The 20,943-nt window shown below is 42.6% G+C and overlaps 1 protein-coding gene and 1 pseudogene across 1 annotated transcript in view; both read left to right on the top strand.

The window, feature by feature from the left end:
• The window catches only part of FHIP1A (FHF complex subunit HOOK interacting protein 1A), a 227,316-nt gene that overhangs the window by 132,912 nt on the left and 73,461 nt on the right, over nt 1-20,943 (top strand). The window contains exons 4-6 of the mRNA XM_060299695.1: nt 865-1,491; nt 14,246-14,404; nt 16,545-16,631. Of these exons, the coding sequence (XP_060155678.1) occupies nt 865-1,491; nt 14,246-14,404; nt 16,545-16,631 (873 nt within the window). The remainder of the gene's footprint in view (nt 1-864; nt 1,492-14,245; nt 14,405-16,544; nt 16,632-20,943) is intronic.
• On the top strand, nt 4,366-5,871 carry LOC115864481 (biorientation of chromosomes in cell division protein 1 pseudogene; annotated as a pseudogene).

Below are 20,943 nucleotides of genomic sequence, written 5' to 3'. Positions count from 1 at the left end.
TCATTGTGTTGCGCGGGCTTCTCATTGCGGTGGCTTCTCTTGTTGCGGAGCACGGGCTCTAGGTGCGTGGGCTTCAGTAGTTGTGGCACACGGGCTCAGTAGTTGTGGCATGCGGGCTGTAGAGCACAGGCTGAGTAGTTGTGGCGCACGGGCTTTGTTGCTCTACGGCATGTGAGATCTTCCCGGACCAGGCCTCGAACCCGTGTCCCCTGCATTGGCAGGTGGATTCTTAACCACTGCACCACCAGGGAAGTCCCTAAAAGCACTATTATATTCTTTTTTTTTAACATCTTTATTGTAGTATAATTGCTTTACAATGGTGTCTTAGTTTCTGCTTTATAACAAAGTGAATTATATTCTTGACAGTTTAGAAAAAAATTTAAGAACTTGTCATTACTTTGAACACAAAAGCGATTACTGTTTTTCCATGTTTCTTTTCAGTCTTTTTTCACTTGCGTGTTTTTGACATAGTTGATAATGATGGATCTAACTATATACAAGTGACTTATTTTTTCATCTGGCATATCATTTACAGGTTTTTTATTTTTCATTTTGCTTAATAGTCTTCATAATAATAGGCTCAGGAATGCATGTAGCTTAATTTACATGACCATATTACTTTCTTTGACATTTAGGTTGCCAACATTTGTCACTATGACAAATGAACAACTTCAGACATCTTCTTTCTGTAGTTTAACCCCTTCATTTTGTTCTCATGAGAGGGAGACACAGAATGCTCACATGCATCTTGTTGGGGGTCATGGCTCTTACATTCTCCATGAAGATTTGGTACGATTAGCAGTGGTGTGTTTTTGTGGTTATGATAAACATCAGATGGATGACACATGTTTGATTTGGTTTCAGGTTGTGAAAATCTTAGAGAAGCATGACCCCTTGAAGAACACCCAGGCAAAATATGGGTTCATCCCTCCAGATGAGGCCAGTGCTGTACAGAACTATGTAGAACACATGCTCTTTTTGCTGATTGAAGAGCAAGCCAGGGATGCTGCCATGGGGCCAATCCTGGAATTTGTGGTCTCTGAGAACATCATGGAAAAACTCTTCCTTTGGAGTCTGAGACGGGAATTTACTGATGAGACTAAAATGGAGCAGCTAAAGATGTATGAGATGTTGATCACCCAGTCCCACCAGCCTCTGCTGCATCACAAGCCCATCCTGAAGCCCCTGATGATGTTGCTGAGCTCTTGTTCAGGAACAACCACCCCCGCTGTGGAGGGGAAGCTGGTTGTCCTGCTCAATCAGCTCTGTTCCATTCTTGCCAAAGATCCATCCATCCTGGAACTCTTCTTCCACACTAGCGAGGACCAAGGGGCTGCCAACTTCCTCATCTTCTCTCTTCTGATTCCCTTCATTCACCGGGAGGGGACTGTAGGCCAGCAGGCCCGGGATGCTTTGCTCTTCATCATGTCTCTCTCTGCTGAGAACAGCATGGTGGCCCATCACATCGTGGAGAACACCTACTTTTGTCCAGTAAGTCCTTCTTGTTGGCCCATTTTCCACCCGCTTCTCTTCTCCTCTCCTGGGCTAATGACAAATACTTTTTTATTCCTTTCTTTTCAGCAGACTGTCCTTGGCACCTTCTATGGAAAGATATTTAGAGGAAATCTTTTGGAGGGAGCAGAGGAATTTAAGTTGAGATGCCATTCGGCTGAGCAGTGTCAGCTGGAAATAAGCCAACAGAGGAAACTATACGTGTTACTGTTTCTTGGTTCATTTCTGTTGGGTTACGAGCTGTTTTAGTTTTTTCTAAGAGCATATCCTGAGCAGTTGGTAAAACCTGCTCTTCTTATATTCTTAGCTTTTCAGGTTGATTCTGTGCCAGTGAGTCATGGCATATGGTCAGACCCCTCACAGCTGGCTTCACAAATTAATTTGTTTCCCAGCAAGATAATGACCAAAATTGTAGATCCAAAGCACTGATTTTATCTTTTAAAAAAGGAATACATATTTACACTTTGAAGGAGCAAGAAGTGCTCTGTATAGTTTCTTTTTCTTTTCCTTTTAATGTTTATTTAGGCTGTACCAGGTCTTCATTGCGGCACGCGGGATCTTTAGTTGTGGTATGCGGACTTCTTAGTTGCTGCATGCATGCGGGATCTAGTTCCCTGGCCAGGGATGGAACCCGGGCCCCCTGCATTGGGAGCGAGGAGTCTTACCACTGGACCACCAGGGAAGTCCCTGTATAGTTTCTTAATAGTTGGTTGGTGAGAAATAAAGGGTAAGGTCTTTTGGAGATGCCCGAGTAGCCAGGCCCAGTCACAGTCCTAGAAAATACTGGGAGCTGTCTGAGATTCTTAAGAAGCCTTAGGACTCTGATTATTTTTTGGTGTTATTTAAATGACAGATTTATAGATTTATATCTTCTCTTGGTTTGTCAAATGTTGGGCCACAGCTATTTTTATTTTCCTAAATCAGTGAACATTTCCGGTTTATTTCCATTATCTGTTCTTTGTACCAATCATCTCATTATGTTACTTTATAAACTGTATTGCCTTAAATATTCCTGATTCTGCTGGAATCGTGTGTTAAGACCATTAGTGAGTTTTATTAGAACAGGCCAGGCAAGTTGCCATAAGTAGATCAGATTCATTGTTAATTAACACTCCGTGGGTAGTTCTGGACCGGGGTGAGGGCATTTAGAAGTGTACGTGGGGTGTGTTTGGTTGTCAAGGGACACGGGGTCGCCTGGGAGGGAGGTCAGCTGGCATTTAGTGTGCAGGGGCCAGGGATGCTTAATGTCCAGTAGCTTGTGGAACGGTCACACACAGGAAAGAGCTGACCTGCCCCAGACGCTAATAGCAATCCTAGTGAGTAACATACTGTATTTTGCTTTGAGGTTCAAAAGCAGTAATCTTCTTTATACTACTGAGTCCTATTTTCACTAATAGACCAGAGTCCCCTAGTGTGTGGTGAATATTTATTTCAGGGGAAACAAATGAGTAAAAATTTTGAAAAATAGAATTTCAATTAAGTTCAGGGTGCCATGTATCTCTTCTCTTCTGGCTTCTGACCAACGGAATAAGAAATTGCACAAGATTGAGAATCAAATGGGAAGTGAAGAACTGATTCCATTCATCTGTGCCAACATATTAAATCTCCCTTCCTTATCTCCTTCAACAGAATTATAAACTAGATTATAAACTCTTTTTTTTTTTTTTTTTTTTGCGGTACGCGGGCCTCTCACTGTTGTGGCCTCTCCCGTTGCGGAGCACAGGCTCCGGACGCACAGGCCCAGTGGCCATGGCTCACGGGCCTAGCCGCTCTGCGGCATGTGGGATCTTCCTGGACCGGGGCACGAACCCGTGTCCCCTGCATCGGCAGGTGGACTCTCAACCACTGCGCCACCAGGGAAACCCTATAAACTCTTTTTAAAGAATATATCTTAAGGCAAAAATGTAACGTCTCACCCTGAATCTAAGCCTCTTTGGAATACGTTGCTGTATTAGTTTTCTACTGCGCCTGTAACAAATTACCAAAAACTCTAGCGGCTTTAAACAACACAAATTATTACCTTACAGTAGTAGTGTCTTGCCGTAGGTTAGAAGTCCAGAAGGTCTCACTGGGCTAAAATCAGGATGTCGGCAGGGCTGTGCTCCTTTCTGGAGGCTCTGTGGTGAGTCCGTTTCCTTGCCTTCTCCAGCTTCTAGAGGCTGCCCACACCCCTTAGCTCATGGCCCCCTCCCCCATTTTCACAGTCAGCAGTACTGCGTCTCTCTGACCATCCTTCTGTAGTCACGTCTCCCTCTGACTCTGCTCTTCTGCCTGCCTCTCCCACTTCCACAAGGACATTGTGTTTACCTGGATCATCCAGGATTTAAAGATTTTTAAGATCATCTCTATTTAAAGATCAGCTGATTAGCACCCTTAATTCCATCTGCCACATTAATTTTCCTTTGCCATGGAACCTCATTTGTTCACAGGCTCAGGAACCAGCATATAGACAGGTCTGGGGGGACCATTATTCTGCCTACCACAGTTGCCATATTCATTCAGTTTGGAGGGCTCTTGAAGAGATTTGATCAAGAACACAGCATGATCAAAATTCTTGTAGGAGTTTAATCTGACTATGTAAGTTTGGGAGTTGTGGAGGAAGCAGGGACACACATTAGGGTCGAGAAACAAGAGTGGCAGGAATGAGAACGTAAGAGAGGAGCTGGATCTGAGCAGTGATGTGTAGGCAGCAGCTCATTAAACAATGAGGCTTTTTTGTGCAGGGGCTCTGCAAAGGTTTGAGTTTGGGCTTACTTGAATTGTTTTGGGTAGTTCTGCTATTAAAGAGGGAGTGCAGGTATTAAAACAAATCATCAAAACATTTGCGTGGACCGCCACCTCTGCTGCCTCAGAAGCTGCCGTTGCCGCCGTCCTCGCCGCCACCCTTTCCTCCTCCCCCGCCGCCGCCTCCTCCTTCTCCGGCCCCTCGGCCACCTCTACACGACCCAGGCCCTCTGTCCTTGAGAGGAATCCGTATTCAGTCTCCTTCGCGGGCCCGGGGCGCAGCCATGGCGGACGGCGGGGGCGGAGGGGGCACCGGCGCGGTGGGCGGCGGCGGCGCCGGCCAAGCCTCGGCGGGAGCGACGACAGGCGCGACGGGAGCCGGTGGGAGCGGCGGCCCCATCAACCCGGCCTCACTGCCTCCCGGCGACCCGCAGCTCATCGCGCTCATCGTGGAGTAGCTCAAGAGCCGGGGGCTGTTTGACAGCTTCCGCCGGGACTGCCTGGCCGACGTGGACACCAAGCCAGCTTACCAAAACCTGAGGCAGAAAGTGGATAATTTTGTGTCAACACATCTGGACAAGCAGGAGTGGAATCCTACGATGAACAAAAACCAATTGCGAAATGGTCTGAGACAGAGTGTGGTTCAGTCAGGGATGTTGGAAGCTGGAGTGGACAGAATTATTTCCCAGGTGGTGAATCCCAAACTAAACCACATCTTCAGGCCACAGATAGAACGAGCAATTCATGAGTTCCTGGCAGCCCAGAAAAAAGAAGCTGTGCCAGCACCCCCTCCAGAGCCTGAAAGCCAGGACCCTCCAGCCCCATCCCAGGATGCTTCCTAAGAATATGCCTGACACGTTTTGGAAGCTCCATTGAATTAATGGTGAAGAACTGGATTCAGTTACATAAGAGTACAACTTCAGAGTGAAGACAGGCCAAGGTCATCACTGATTTCACAATTCAACGTTGACTGTGGGGCGGTGTCCAGATAAAGTAGGGAGCAAATGGGCCAGTAGGAGAGTTGACCATGTGGGCCCCACATCGTGCTGCCGTCTGGCCAGCCTGTCCAAGGGGTGACACCCACTAGACACTACAGATACATTAAGAAACACTACATCAACTTGGGGTTGTCCTGAAACAAACCTCTGTACTTGAACTTAGAGACTGTGTATGAATTTTAGGGTTTGTGCTTGGGGATAAGCAACAGCTACAATGAAGGCACATAACCAGTCCCAAAGATGCAATTTCAAAGAATGACAGTAAAGGTTAGCCAGGAGTAGGTATTTGACAATGCTTATTTGATACTGTTTCTCAGAGTTTCAAATAAGAGTGTACAAGCCGTTAGCATCAAATAGCTTTAAGGTTGTTGTGACCCTCTTGTCCATGACTCTTTAGCTTCCGTTTCCTTTCCCCTGTAAGAGGTGTCAAAACATGGGACCCTAGAATGCATGAGGAAATGTAGAATTAGGTATAAGGAAAAACATTTGCAGGCTCTCTGTCCGGGGCTGCTTCCTATCCTGCAAGGGCTAGTGAGTCTTGGGTGTGTTTATTTTATTCTCATGTTTGTGTTTTTTAGAAGGTGAATAATTAATAAGTGGCTTAAGTTTTGTAATTAAATCATTTGATACTCTGAAAAAAAAATTTGCGTGGTTCGCCTGTTCAGTATCTACATGTCAATTTTAGAAAGGTACCATTGGACTTCCCTGGTAGCGCAGTGGTTAAGAATCCGCCTGCCGATGCAGGGGACACGGGTTGAGCCCTGATCTGGGAAGATCCCACATGCCGTGGAGCAGCTAAGCCTTGTGCCACAACTACTGAGCCTGCGCTCTAGAGCCCGCGAGCCACAACTACTGAGCCTGAGTGCCACAACAACTGAAGCCCGTGCACCTAGAGCCTGTGCTCCTCAACAAGAGAAGCCACTGCAATGAGAAGCCCGCGCACCATAACAAAGAATAGCCCCCGCTCGCCACAACTAGAGAAAGCCCGAGAGCAGCAACAAAGACCCAACACAGCCAAAAATCAAATAAATAAATTTATTAAAAAAATAAATAAAAAGGTACCATTCACAAAAGCATCATGATTTATCTTGAACAAATCTAACAAATATGTAAAAGGCCTTCACAAGGAAAATAATACAACTTTATTGAAGGGCATAAAATAAGATAGAAGTAAATGGAAAGCCCTGCAGTTTGTAGATACTGTGTAGAGGACACTTTTCTGCAAGTCAGTCCATAAAGTTAATGCAATTTATGTTTTACAACTTTTTATTATGGAAAAAAGCAAAATACAGAAAACTTGGAAGAATACTAAAATGAACACCATGTACACACCGTTTAAATTCAAAATTGTTAATATTTGTCATACTTCTGTATATTTATCACCTATGCCCTTTATTTGTTTTGCTGTGCCATTTGAAATTAAATTATAGGCATCATGTATTTTAACATGTATCTCCTACAAATAAGGACATGCTCCTGCATAATCACAATACCATTATTACACTAAGAAAATTATACAGTAATTCCATAATATGATCTAATATCCAGTTTCCCAATTAGGCCCCAAGTGACTCTTTTTTTCATTTTGGCTGCATGGCACGGCATGTGGGATCTTAGTTCCCTGACCAGGGATGGAACCCCTGCTCCCTGCATTGGAAGCGTGGATTCTTAACCACACCCGGGTTCGATCCCTGGTCTGGGAACCAGATCCCGCATGCTGCAATTAAAGATCCTACACGCGGCAACAGAGATCCCGTGTGCCTCAACTAAGACCCGGAGCGGCCAAATAAATAAATAAATAAATTTTAAAAAAGCAAAAACACAGATTGGGAGAAGATATTTGCAACACACATAACTACGAGTGGTTGGTACCCAAAATATACAAAAATATTTGTAATACTACAAATTAATAAGAAAATGAGGAAACATGGGTGAAGGATACGAGCAGATATTTCCCAAAAGACCCCAAACCTGATAAATATATGAAGATATGCTCATCTTCTCTAGCGTCAGGGAAATACAAATGAACCCACAATGAAACACCAGGTCATGGCATCAGAGTCGCTAACCATTAGACATCTGATAACACCAAGTGCTGTCAAGGGGGTGGAAAAACAGGAACTCTTGAGAATATAAATTGGTACAATAACGCAGGAAAGCCATATGGCAATATTTAATGAAATTGAATATTTGCATACCATGTGATCCTGCATCTTCACTTCTAGATATCTGCCCTAGGGAAATCTGGCACATGTTTACAAGGGTACATGCACAAAGATAATGTATAGCATTGGGGTGCGCGTATCTTTTCGAAATAGTGTTTTGTTTTGTTTGTATAAAAATGGAATGAAATTTTGCCATTTGAAACTGCATGGATGGACCTGGAGGGTATTATGCTTAGGAAATAAATAAGAGAAAGACAAATATGTCTTCACTTATATGTGGAATCTAAAAAATAAAACAAATGAAGAAATATGACAAAACAGGAAAAGACTCACAGGTACAGAGAACAAACTCATGGTTATCAGTGGGGAGAGGGCTTGGGGTCAGGGCAAAATAGGTGAAGGGTACAAACTACTAGGTATAACGTAAATAAGTTACAAGGATGTAATGTACAGCACAGGGAATATAGTCAATATTTTATAATAATTTTGAATGGAGTGTAATCTATAAAAATATCAAATTACTGTGTTATGTTGAAACTAATAATATTGTAAGTCAGTTGTACTTCAATAAAAAAACAGTGAATCACATTTATTAGCATGTAACTGCATCTACATGTGTGAACACCAATAAACCTAAAAACAAAAAGCATAAAATCTAGAAACATGAAAAAGTAAGTAGCAAAAGGTTACATATAGTATGTTAATATTTACATAAAATTTACATGAAGTTTTAAGACGAAATCTTAGTGTATACTGGCTTTTGGATACCTATGAATACAGTAGAAGTACAAAAACAAGCACAGGAGTAATAGGTACTAAGTTCAGGACTGTGGTTACTTTTGGGGGCAAAGGAAGGAGGAGGGATGGTAATGGGATTGGAGTAGGGTTTAGCTCTATTTGTAATGTTTTATTTTTAAAATAATAAAGAGCACTCTGAAGAAATTATGGCAAAATATTAAAATCTTAAATCTTGTGGATGGTTTTCTATTCTGTTTTACATTTTTGTAATATTTCATATTTTACACATTTAAACATATTAGGACTAGAATGGAGCATGCTTTTAACGTTTAGATTTCCACTTACTAAGTTATAGGCAGATTTCACTGAGTAGTTGTTGCTTTCATAAAAAAAGTGTTTTAAAACACTGTACAGTTCATTAAAATTAGAGGAAAAACATCTCCAGCTGACCTTATTTGCCAGAATGGAACACAGAGCTTCCTTGTGCTAAGTTGCCCCTCAGGATAGATCCCATAATGTCGTTTGTACCCAGATTTCTATAATTACAACTGACAACATAATTAAAAAAAAAAAGACCTCTTTATGTTGAAGATAAAAGCATACACTATTAACCATCCAGCTAAGGACCACAATTGACAAAAAGCTTTCTCTAATTAGTATGATTGTCAAAGTGTGTTAGCATCAGGCTTTGGGAAGAGTAATGACTCTTTCAGGAAACTGGACCACTTTTGGAAACTTTTGTTCTGTGGTTGATAGGAAGAGCTTGCTGGTTCAGCTGCCTCTTGTCTCAAGCTGTGTTTTCCCAAGAAAAGAAAGAGAATGAGGATACTCTAGGGAACTATTTAGTGCCAATGAATGGTTGACGAGTATATGACCGTAGCTTCTTTTGATTTTTTTAAACGGAGTATTGATGATTAAGCCCTGTTACTTGTTACATATTGGCAAAAGTCGAAAACAGCCTACACATACATTAGGAAATGCAAATTGAAATAAGCCACCTTTCGGTACACAGCCGCAGGTAGAAAGTTATTTATCCCATATCTAAAATTTATGAGGCTCTTTATTTCGGCAAGTTGTCACATATGGTCCCCACCAGGTGTTTTGCTGCTAGCTTCAGACTAAAGCCATCTGCTTACGATCTTTTTGTTTTTGCTGAAATTAACTGGGTACTATTAGACGTTTAAAGTTAAAGGGGGACGGACCTTTCCAGATTGCTCACTGCTCTGTGCACATCATCTCTCTTCCCTCCGTCGGGAGCATTGCTGTGTGTAAACCATCGTGCCTTCCTATTTATGTGCACGATTTCCTTCAATCCTTGCAGCTGCTCAGTGAAGAAACTGAACTTTCAGGGACTTTCTGCCCGTGAATGGCAGAGACAGGTTCAAAACCACGTTAGTCTGATACTGAAATCCATGGTCTCAACAATTACCATGCTATACTGCCGTCTGGGAAGTGGTTTGCTTTTTTAAATTGTCTGTCATCCTTGTGGTTTTATATGGTGATTTGTTTTTTTAAGACTCTTGAGAAAAGATAAATTAAAAATACTGGGTTATGGGACTTCCCTGGCGGTCCAGTGGTTAAGATTCCACACCCCCAACGCAGGGGGGCATGGGTTCGATCCCTGGTTGGGGAACTAAGACCCACATGCCTCACGGCGCGGCTAAAAAAAAAAAAAATTAATACTTAATCTGTTGGGAATAAATACAGTGTTTTACAGTTACTTTTTTTGTGGTCAGGATCAGTAAAAGGCTAAAAGAGTGGATGAGCATTTTAAAAAAATTCGCTGTTGAATGTCTATATATTCTTACATTTTTAAGGTAAAAATTAAACTTGAAAGGAAATAGATTGTGCCATCAAACTCTTGGAAGAATTACCTGCAGACCTGTTGCTGCCCCTCCCTTCCCCTCTTCCTGTTCCCACAGCACCACCTGCATCTCTTCCTGGAGTAATTGCCTTTCTTGCATTTATTGGTTGATTGGTGGTCTTCTCCCTCTCACCCAGTCTGACTCGCTCAATGCTCTTTCCCCAGCACCGGCCTGACACGGTGCCTGGCCTGTCGTTGGTCTTCTAGAATTATATGTGTATTGGATGAAGGAATCTGAACTCTGAGCAAAGTCTTGGAAAGGATAAATATTTAGCAGTAAAGATTTGGAATCTTGCTCTTAAGCCCGTGTAGTCCTCTTTATCGTGCAGACTGTTTTCTTCTGTGTTTCTTCGTTACGCTGGAGACCATTGCAGAAACATTCTCTGGCTCTGCTTCCAGGGGCGAGCACATGGCAGGAGTGCGTGTCCAGCGGGCACACCTCACTGTCCTCCCTCACAGGCGGGCCGTGTTCGCATCTCAGCCATGCCCTTTTCAGAACACTCTTTTAAAAACAAGTGAATATTAGGTATGTGTTCTTTTTAATTACTGCCACTGATGTATGTAATTTGAAAATTAATGTTGCTGTAATTATACTGATAGACTGAATAGTTATTCCCAGCTTCTTAGTCAGACAAATTAAGCTGTCTTTATGAATTCTTTTTCAAAGCCTCAAAGTGGTTAAGGAATCGGGAGTATGCAGAATTAAAGCCTTTGTTCTGTGGTTAATTTAGCATGAGTTAGCAAATGTAATCGATTTTAAAATGTGGCATCAAGATTAGATTTCCCTTCAAGGAGAACTTTTGGTCTCTGTTCTCTCTTGCCAGCAGTTTCTAATTTATAACAAACAGCTCACTTGGGGTCACATTCAAAACTGGAAATTAAGTGATTTGTTTGGGTTTGCTGACAAGGAGCTAAATGCTTTTAAATCGGGGACATTCTCCTCTGGGACCACAGATGCCCTGATTTTGAAAGAGATACGTGCATTATCTTGTCTACTATCGTATGTCCCGTACTTAACATAGTACCTGGCCTGACGGTGCTCACTGATTTTTTTTTTTTAGATGAGTGAGTGAATGAATGAACGAGTAAATCTAGGTCACTAGGAAATAGAACAGAGAAATGTATGTAACCTTTCTGTTTCTCCACTGTTGAGACGGTTCGTGTCTTTCTCTCGCTGCCCTCACACTCCACTGCGGGCTCATAGCCCCTATCCCCACCCCTCCCCCATCCCGCCCCTCCCCCATTTGCCCCCTGGCGGCGTCTGGTTTCTCTGCACTGAGACCTCCAGGTGACCAATCCTCAGGCCCATCCTCTGTTGTTGACGGATGTGTTACTCAGGGGAAGTGCTGCTAGCGTCTGACTGGGCAAGTCACCCACATCTGCCGTGTGGGCGAGAATGAACACGTCAGGCCAGGTGAGATGGAGAAGAGGGCTGATAAATTAATAAATGCACGGAGGACAGTTGCTACACAGGGAGCTCCAGAGGGTGCTCTAGGATCAAGACGGGGGAGGAGAGGCAACAGTTTGTAGGTAATATTTCCAAGATCGGCACGCCGGGATCCACACCTCCTTTTTTCAAATTAAATGTATTTATATTTTATTTTTGGCTGTGTTGGGTCTTCGTTGCTGGGTGCGGGCTTTCTCTAGCTGCAGAGAGCAGGGGCTACTCTTCATTGTGGTGCGCAGGCTTCTCATTGCGGTGGCTTCTCTTGTGTGGAGCTCGGGCTCTAGGCACACGGGCCTCAGTAGCTGTGGCACTCGGGCCCAGTAGTTGTGGCTCATGGGCTCTAGAGTGCAGGCTCAGTAGTTGTGGCACACGGGTTTAGTTGCTCCACAGCATGTGGGACCTTCCCGGACCAGGGCTCAAACCCATGTCCCCCGCACTGGCTGGCGGATTCTTAACCACTGTGCCACCAGGGAAGTCCCTAAGGAGTATTTTTGATGTGGACCATTTTTAAAGTCTTTATTGAGTTTGTTACAATATTGCTTCTGTTTTATGGTTTGGTTTTCTTGGCCCCGAGGCGTGTGGGATCCTAGCTCCCCGACCAGGGATCGAACCCGCACCCCCTGCACTGGAAGAAGTCTTAACCACTGGACTGCCAGGGAGGTCCTTATACCTCCTTTTGACTTTCTGTGTCTGACACCAGGCACTATGGATTATTTTGTTATAGCTCATGGTCTAAACCTCCCTTCCCTTCTCTCTCTGGTCTGTATAGCTTGGGGTCTCATCGCCATGTGGACAGCTCCAGGGCTCCATCTCTAGTCCAGATGCCTCTCGTAGGCATCAGACCCACACACTGTCTGCTGGACTCTCCACTGGGCTCTAGCTCTGTATTCTGTCCTACAGAACCCTGCAGGATCTGGCTCCAGCGTACCCGCCAGGCTCCTCCCATCTCTAACTATATGCTCCAGTAATACTGCACTTCTCTTAGTTCCAGAAGGTGCCATGTTTTCTTGCTCCTTTGAGCTTTTGTACATCCTTTGCTTGGAATATTCTTCTTTCCAACATTCTTTTTCTGGCTAACTTTTATTCATTCTTCAGCAGCTTAGACATCACTTCTTTTTTAAAAAAATTTATTTATTTAATTAATTTATTTTTGGCTGCATTGGGTCTTCGTTGCTGGGCGTGGGCTTTCTCTAGTTGCGGTGAGCGGGGACTCCTCTTCGTGGTGGTGCGTGGGCTTCTCATTGCGGTGGCTTCTCTTGTTGCAGAGCATGGGCTCTAGGTGCACGGGCTTTAGTAGTTGTGGTGCGCGGGCTTAGTTGCTCCGCAGCATGTGGGATCTTCCCGGACCAGGGCTTGAACCCGTGTTCCCCGCATTGGCAGGCGGATTCTTAACCACTGCGCCACCAGGGGAGCCCGACATCACTTCTTCTGAGAACATTTCCTGCTCCCAACACTCCAAGTCTGGGTTTGTATATCCACGGTGACATATTTTCTATTATGTAGTTTGAACATTTATTACACTGTTATAATTGCCTGTTCATCTCTTATGAGACTGTGAGATCAGTGAATACTTTGCTGTTTCTTTTCTGGGCCTAATTCAGAATGGAATGTTTTCTTGAATGTTTCTATCCCATTTGAGTTCCTTATAACCTCAGGGTTTACCCTAGAGCAACCCCTTTTATAAATCACTTCTGTGTTTCTTTCTGGGCACTTCCTGTCCATCCTTTGCACATCTACCGGATCAGGAGCCCTAAGGTGCTGTTTGGCTAGCATCACTTCCCCGTACTGTGAAATTCATTGTTTTCCTTGGTCCTGTTCTCCACAAGATAAAACTACTAGGCAGTCGACATGTGTGTTCCTTTTCTATATTTCTGTCTCAATTGATGCATCTGCATTTTCTTAATGACCAAGCTGGATAAAGTGACAGTTTGGAGTTCTCACTCACCGTCACTAACTGAGCCCAAACACTGTCAGTGTCATTTAGAAACCGAGCAGGGGAAGAAAGTAAACCTTGTGAGCTTTGGATTAATACTGGATAGGTAGGTATGATAGTTAGCTCACCCTCATGTCCACCTTACATGTGATCCTCCCCTTTCTTTACTCCTCTTTTTCCCACTGCCGATGCTTCCGTGTAGACCCATTTTACCTCTGTTTGAAGTTTCGTCATCCCATCTAACTGACCTGTGACCCCCAGTTCTTTCTTCTTGCTATAATTTGTGGAGATGAGATGAAAGCACTCTCTAAACTGGAAGCACGCACGTGTCAGTCATGAGCTTTAACATGCCTGCAGGAATCTTTCTCATAAAGCTACTCATGCTGCCCGTGTGAGATCTTCTGTCCCGGGCCGCCTCAGTCCAGGGTGTGTCCCCGTGGAACGGGGGGTGTGGGTCATCTCTGTGTGTGCACTCAGCGTCGTGTAATAGAACGCACTGTTTATGAGTTCGCTCCTCTCCTGCATACCTTGGGTGCCGGAACCATGTTTTCTTCACCTTGCATGTGTCTCCCTCACTCCCCCTACCACTGCCCAGCATAGGCCTGGCACGTAGGAGATAAACAACCTGTAGAATCGCGTAGGTATTAGCCGAAGACCTCTGGTGCTTCTGTTCCCTCTGCTGGAGTTGTCCTTCCCTCCCGCCTCCAGCTGTGGAATCCTTCCTAGCTGACAGCCTCTGATGCTGGAATACCTCGCCACCTAAAGTACAGTCTGGACCAGTGGCAGTGGCATCACCTGGGAGCTGTTTGTTGCAGGTTAAGAACCTGGGGAAAGTGTTTATTACGTTTTTATTTCTGAACACAGGTGCTTGCGACCGGGCTCAGTGGTCTGTACTCTTCCCTGCCTGCCAAGCTGGAAGAGAAAGACGAGGAATGGCACTGCCTTCTGAAGGACGACTGGGTCCTGCTCCCTCCTCTGGTCCAGTTCATGAACTCCCTTGAGTTCTGCAACGCCGTCATTCAGGTGGGAGCAGGCAAGGAACCCTCTGTCGTGGTCCATTCAGGATACAAGCATTGTGAAGGATCAGTTGATAAACATTCCTTTTCTTATTTCAATAAACGTTTATGGAATACTGATGCTTTACTTTAAGCCTACTGAATGTTCTCGAATGAGTAAAAGTGTTAGTTTAGAGGTTTCTGGGTAGTTTCAATTGAGAAAAAAAGAGTAGATTTTCTTTACCTTCGTTATAAAAAGTGTTAATTCTGTTTTGATTATCCACTTAACTATCAAAAATAAGTTCACTGCCTGACTCAGTAAATAGATATTTTTAGGCTTCTAAGTACTCCAAATTATACCACTTTCACTTCAAGGTCTTCTTGGGAGTCTACAAAGGAAAACACTTTATTTTGCTTAATGGTGCTTACTGCATAAAGAATATTGTTATTCCAATTGAATTTAGAAGAAGTTAAGCATCTTCTTAGCAACACAAATTAAATTTGGTTTGAAATTGGCCTGCTTCGGGGAACAAACAACCACTGAACTCTAGTATATTGGCTTTTTGATTAGATTTTTACCTTCAGATTTCTTGTTACTGTTTTCAGTAAAAAAACCCCAGATTTTATAAATACACAAGGGTGTAGTAGGTTTTCATCAAAAAATGTTTTATTTCTATATAGCACAAATATTACCTTAATCTTGGATTTATTAAGAAATCAAATTTTCTTTATGGTGATTGTAAGGTGAAAAATGTTAGTTATAATCTGTTTATCTACCAAATAAAGAAATGGCTTCTGGAAGAAAATGCAAGTAAATTACTTTAGTTCCCATCTCATTTTTATTGCTAAGGCAAAGGAAATTTTATTTATGTATGAGATAAATGGATTGCATCTTAAGTTATTTTTTCCTTTAACATTACAGTCTGTCAATATTTTCTTGCAGAAGAATGTGGAAATAAAAAAGATGGAACTATTAGTTTCTCCCCAAATGTACACAGAGAGAGAGATTGTCAGTAATTTAAAGATCTAGCCTCACTTCCCTAGAAATTGCTTTTTACTTTATTGTTTGATGCTATTTTTATTTTTTTAGAGAAGGAGAAAGCTAACGGGCATGGTTAAGAATAGAGAAATGATACATTTTGTATCATATTTTGAGATTGAAGCCATATACTTTTAAGATTTTTTGTTTGGGGGTATAAGTGAAGAGATTACAGTTGACCCCTGTATCTGCAGGTTCCACAGCTGTGGATTCAACCAACAGAGGATCTGAAAATATTTCGAAAAAAATCCAGAAAGTTCCAAAGGGCGCAAAACTTGAATTTGCTGTGTACCAGCAACTATTTACACAGCGTTTACATTGTATTTACAACTATGTATATTGTATTACGTATTATACAGTAATTTAGAGATGATTTACAGTATATGGGAAGACGTGTGTAGATTATATGCAAATACTGTGCCACTTTATATAAGGGACTTAAACATCTGCCGACTTCGGTATCCTGGTAGGGGTGGGCATCCAGGAACCAGTTCCCTACAGACACCCAGGGATGGTTGTAATTATAAAAGATATTAGTAAGGCTTATCCATGCTAAATATATTTTGAAAATTAAATATAGGAAGTGTTGTACCTCTGATAATGTTTTCTGCTTTTGAACAGTATCTTTTTTATGAAAAAATTTTCTAAATGCTTTCTTCCTCAATATAAATGATTATCAGAAAATGCATTTTCAAAATGAGAATTTTTTTTCTGCTACCAAAATGAATGTTTTTAATTGTCTATTTTGACAGTTCTTATTATTTTTTTAATTAGTCACAGGTTGAGATAGGACATAGAGGAAGTTATGGAGCAAAAATTATACTTTCCAGTTTGTCGACTTTAATTTATGAGTCCCTATACATAATCAGTCTATTTATTATTGTTTTTTCAGATAGAAACTTAAAATTACCCGTTTTAAAATTTGAAAGTCCAGGCTGTTTATAATGGGATAAACCATCTGGAAAAATTACATGTTGGTTTGAAGTCTGCGTTTTTCTTTAACCGTGGAATAAATGGCCAAAATTTGGATTTCCTTCTTGAATTCAGGATGTACACAGAAATGGTTGATTTTAAGAAGACCTAAAGATTGCGCTCCTTACCTTTTTCATGACTGCCGTTTCTCTCTTAGGTGGCTCACCCCTTGATTCGTAATCAGCTCGTCAATTATATTTACAATGGATTCTTGGTACCAGTCTTGGCTCCAGCTCTCCATAAGGTCAGTGATTGGCTGATGTAATCTTCTACCTGTTTCTAGTACAGCTGATGGAAACTGAGGAAGGTGAACACAGTGTAATTGACTTGATGGCGACTTTAGCCTTATTTTCCTTCTCATTCCATCCATATTCCTTACCAGTATCAATTACAGGTCTTAATGCCGGCAACAGCTTAAGTCTGATGGGATCCATTTGATGTCATAGAACAGGACATTGTGAATGTCCAGTAAGGGAGTCTAAACAAGCATTGGCAACTGGACTGGCTCTTGGATCTACTTGAGTTCATAGGTAGTGGCTACTTGGAACTCTCTGTGAAGCTGTCCTCTGAGCTTAAGAGGTCTGTCATAGAGAGTGTGAGGCTTCCTGTGGACATGGAGAGGGGCGCTGGTGGCACAAGTGCCCTGGAGCTGCCATCTACTTAACAGAACATAGTTTTTTATTATAACAGCTTTGTGACAGCAAAAATTAAAGCGAAGCCAAGTGAAGGTCCCATCAAAGGTTGGCTGTCTCATTAGCATCACTCTGAATTCCTTATGACGCTCTCATTTCATGGAATAAATCGACTGATATCTTTTCTATTGTGAGCTATCAGGAGACATCGTGGACCTAGCATTCTAATTTTAAGGAGTTTTCTTTTTTCACTAAGTAAAGACACATATACAGTACTTAGTTCAGAGGCTCCTTGTCAAGTTATTGGCATTGACAGCCCTGGCAGGGAGAGAAGCAAGGAACAACGTATCACGTGCCTTCTGATGGAATGCCCACCTTTGTATATCTGGACGTTCCACTTCCATGGGCTCACGTTTTATAGAAGCTAAGAACACCTGATCATGACAACTTGGAAGCCTGGCTGTGGTGATGATGGGAGTTCTCGTTTAGAGCAGCAGGTCTTGGTGGAAGACGTTCACCTCTTATCATTTAGTGCCTTTTGAGCACAGTAGCAATATTTTGCCAAACAAACAGGGTACTTGGTCTGACTAGGATTTTTGTGTTACTTCTGGGTTCAGGAGGTAATCTTGGTTGTGATTCCAGGTTATTTCACTGGTTTATGGGAACCAAGGAACCAAGTCTTTGAAATTAAATTTGTCTTGGGAAATATGGGACACATCTCTGGAAAATACAAACCTTGTATTTGTTTCTACCTTGTCCTTCTGTTAGTACCTTGCTGTTCTGGAGGAGGGGAGGGTGTCTGAAGGTCTCTAAGCCCCTGCATGGAGGAATTTTCCTTTATGGGGGAATAGAATGGTGCCCTGGAAATTCTTTGACAGTAATTATCCACATACTCTCTCGCGCATTCAGACTTTCTTCCTCATTTATTCCCATCCTTTTTCTCATTGACCAGCTGATATAAAATTATTTCCCAAGTCAGTATTATAATAGTGATCATTGTAATTATTATTTGTCCAGGACATTTTATGTTGTTATAATTAGCATACCTTGATGTTACAAATATTAATGATAACTCTTTATCTACAATCGAGGATGAGATCCACCTCAGAGAGCTGTTAGGAGGCTCTGACTGGTCTCTGAGTACTTCTCCTTCGTAGCACTCGCCACTAGTGGAATTAACTCATTCAATGTGCAGGACCTTGTGTAATGTCTCCACAGTGCTCTGCCTGCTTCTTGAGGGTAAGCCGCACACCCGTCTTGTCGCCTGGGGAATCTCCAGTGCTGAGCACAGTCCCTTAGACCTGGGGGTTGAATAAACAGCACAGGTATGGAATGATGTTTGTTAAAGTGCTGGGCGGAGTGTTGGCACTCAGTACATTCCCAGACAGTGGTTCCTAGAGAAAAATAACAGCACCTACATGTGTTAACTAACATTGTTCTCAGTTATGCCCATAATTAACATATGAGATTGAAAAATCATGAAGTTGTTAATACATGCTTATTGGGGGAAAAAACAGTCAATACTGAATATATAAAATACTAATATATAAAATACTAATACTAAGCTAGATTTGAATTTCCCATCCCTAATAATATTCCTTAACTTTTACCCATTGCAGACCATTTCTCCCAGGGCTATTTAGCGACTAGGGAGAATATTTCCTTCCTAATTTATTTCTCTCCCTGCTTTTCATCTTCCATTGTTTGTGTTTTTATCACTTAGAATGAGGAGGTTTAGGACGAAGCAGGGCAGAGGAGGAAGGTGAACGGCCTCTCCGCTGACTCTCAGCTCCCTACGTGGCTGACGAAGAGAAGAGCCTCTTGTGAGCGGCACGACAGGGGCTCAGGGCGGAGGAGGGAAGTGCAGGGCTGGGTGTTTCTGAGGAGCTCCCAGGGGGAGCAGACACACTGTGTGTCCTCGCCTTTGACCCGGGAAGGGACACCCGGAAGTCTCAGGGCTACTGGAGCGGCTCCGGTCCACATTTCTCATATTCAGTGTCCCTTGCCTTGAGGCTTATTTAATACCCTACATAAATTTCCTTTGTGGACTATCTCAGCTCCCAATTTACGTCTAACATTTTAGTTGCCTGCAATCAATGGAGGCAGTTTGCAGGAGTGTGTCATAAATAGTATAGATAAATTCAGGTTTAAAAATTTTCCCACATCACAGTCAATACTCATAAACAATATTTCCACAGAATTTCTTAACCAGAGATGAAGTCGTAACAAAGGGTTGAGGGCAGTAAAAGGTGGGTGTGGGGCTTTGACAAGTGAAGATCGTCTCCACCTTTCTTCTCCCCTCTCTGGAGTCGCATAACGTCACCCTGCCTCCGCACGGGTCCTGCTCGGTGCCGTCTTCATCCCGCGCTGGGGGATGGCCGTTTATTCTGTGTTGGTGCAAAGGAGTATCTGGTTTGTTTGTTTTTTTTAAAGGGCTGCATAGTTTAGCGTGTCTATATAGGCCCACAATCCCTTATTCACACTCAGACATTCAAAAAGCTCTGAAAACTGAATGTTTTTAATAATTCATATGGCAGTGCAGTCTAACCTTTGCTGAACTCCTTTGGTGGCAAACCCATACCTGCACTGTCTCTAGGCAATTTATTTTTATACCACTTGTTTTAATATTTGTATGTTTTGTGGAGGACATAGTACAGTAAGTCCCCTACATACGAACCTGCAAGTTGCGAATTTTCAAAGATGCAAATGTGCGTTCGCGTGTCCAATCACATAAGTTGGCTCACGTGTCTGGCATACTTTTCAAGGTACTGCACTGTAAAATTAAAAATGTTTTATTTTTTGTGTTTGTTTTTTATGTATTATTCGTGTGAGAAGTATTATAAACCTATTATAGTACAGTACTAATTAGCTGATTGTGTTAGTTGGGTACCTAGGCTAACTTTGTTGGACTTACGGACAAATTGGACTTATGAATGTGCTCTCGGAACAGAACTTGTTCATATGTAGGGGACTTGCTGTATTAATGTATTTGATTGTGGAGTTTTGCGCCAGACCTGCTGGGTTTGTTATGTCAACTATGGCAGATGTACATATTACTTCCTGAAAAGTTTTGAATTCCAAAATGCACATGGTCTCCAGGTTTTGGACAAGGGATTGAGAACCTACTTTGGACATCTGGGGAAGGATACATTTCTGGAGATAGGTGAAAACCATACTTTGTAAAAGTCTTATTAAAGAAAATGATACCGTGTTAATATAGATCATTTAGGAATTAGATCCAGCCATACATACAGACATCGTATTGCATTGGGTTGGAAAAAAAGTTCATTTCGGGTTTTCCTGTAAGATGTTATGGAAAAACCCAAATGAACTTTTCGGCGAACCCAATATAAGACTGGTTATTTATGACCTTAGATTCATGGGACCGCCCTTATTCAGCAAAAGCTAGTTCTACTGTCTTTATATGTTTAACATCAAAGCTCAATTTTCAAGGCTGAATATTTATTGGGATGGTTGTATTAGTCTGGGTCCTCAGAGGAGAGGATGCCGAGGTAGGATTAAATGTGCAAGGATTTTATTAGGGGAAGTGCTTGTGAGAGAGAAAATAGGAAGCAAGGTGGGGAAGGCTGGGGGAGCTGTCAGACTGCAATGCAAGCCTGACCCCGGGTGAAGGGAGGGGGGAGAGGTTGCCCAGAGTGTCTGAGACTTCTGTGCAGTGTGAGAAAGGCCTTCAGAGGAGGCCTGCGTCTCCCAGAACAGTTCTGCCTTAGCATCCCTAGGTAGAAGCTGCCAGTCTGCGCACTGAAACAGTGTCACTTCTGCCATGTATTATTGTTCCTGGTAGTCGCAGAGCCCACCCACTTTCAAGGGGAGAGGACATAGACCCCACATCTTGATGATAGGAATGTCAAAGAATTTGTGGCCATATTCTGGGCAGGTTTACCACAGTCACCACCCTGAGAC

This window comes from Globicephala melas, chromosome 5, assembly GCF_963455315.2.
Source record: "Globicephala melas chromosome 5, mGloMel1.2, whole genome shotgun sequence".
Lineage (NCBI taxonomy): Eukaryota > Metazoa > Chordata > Mammalia > Artiodactyla > Delphinidae > Globicephala > Globicephala melas.
The sequence above is the reverse complement of the archived record's forward strand: the minus strand, read 5'-3'. Positions and strand labels throughout refer to the sequence as shown.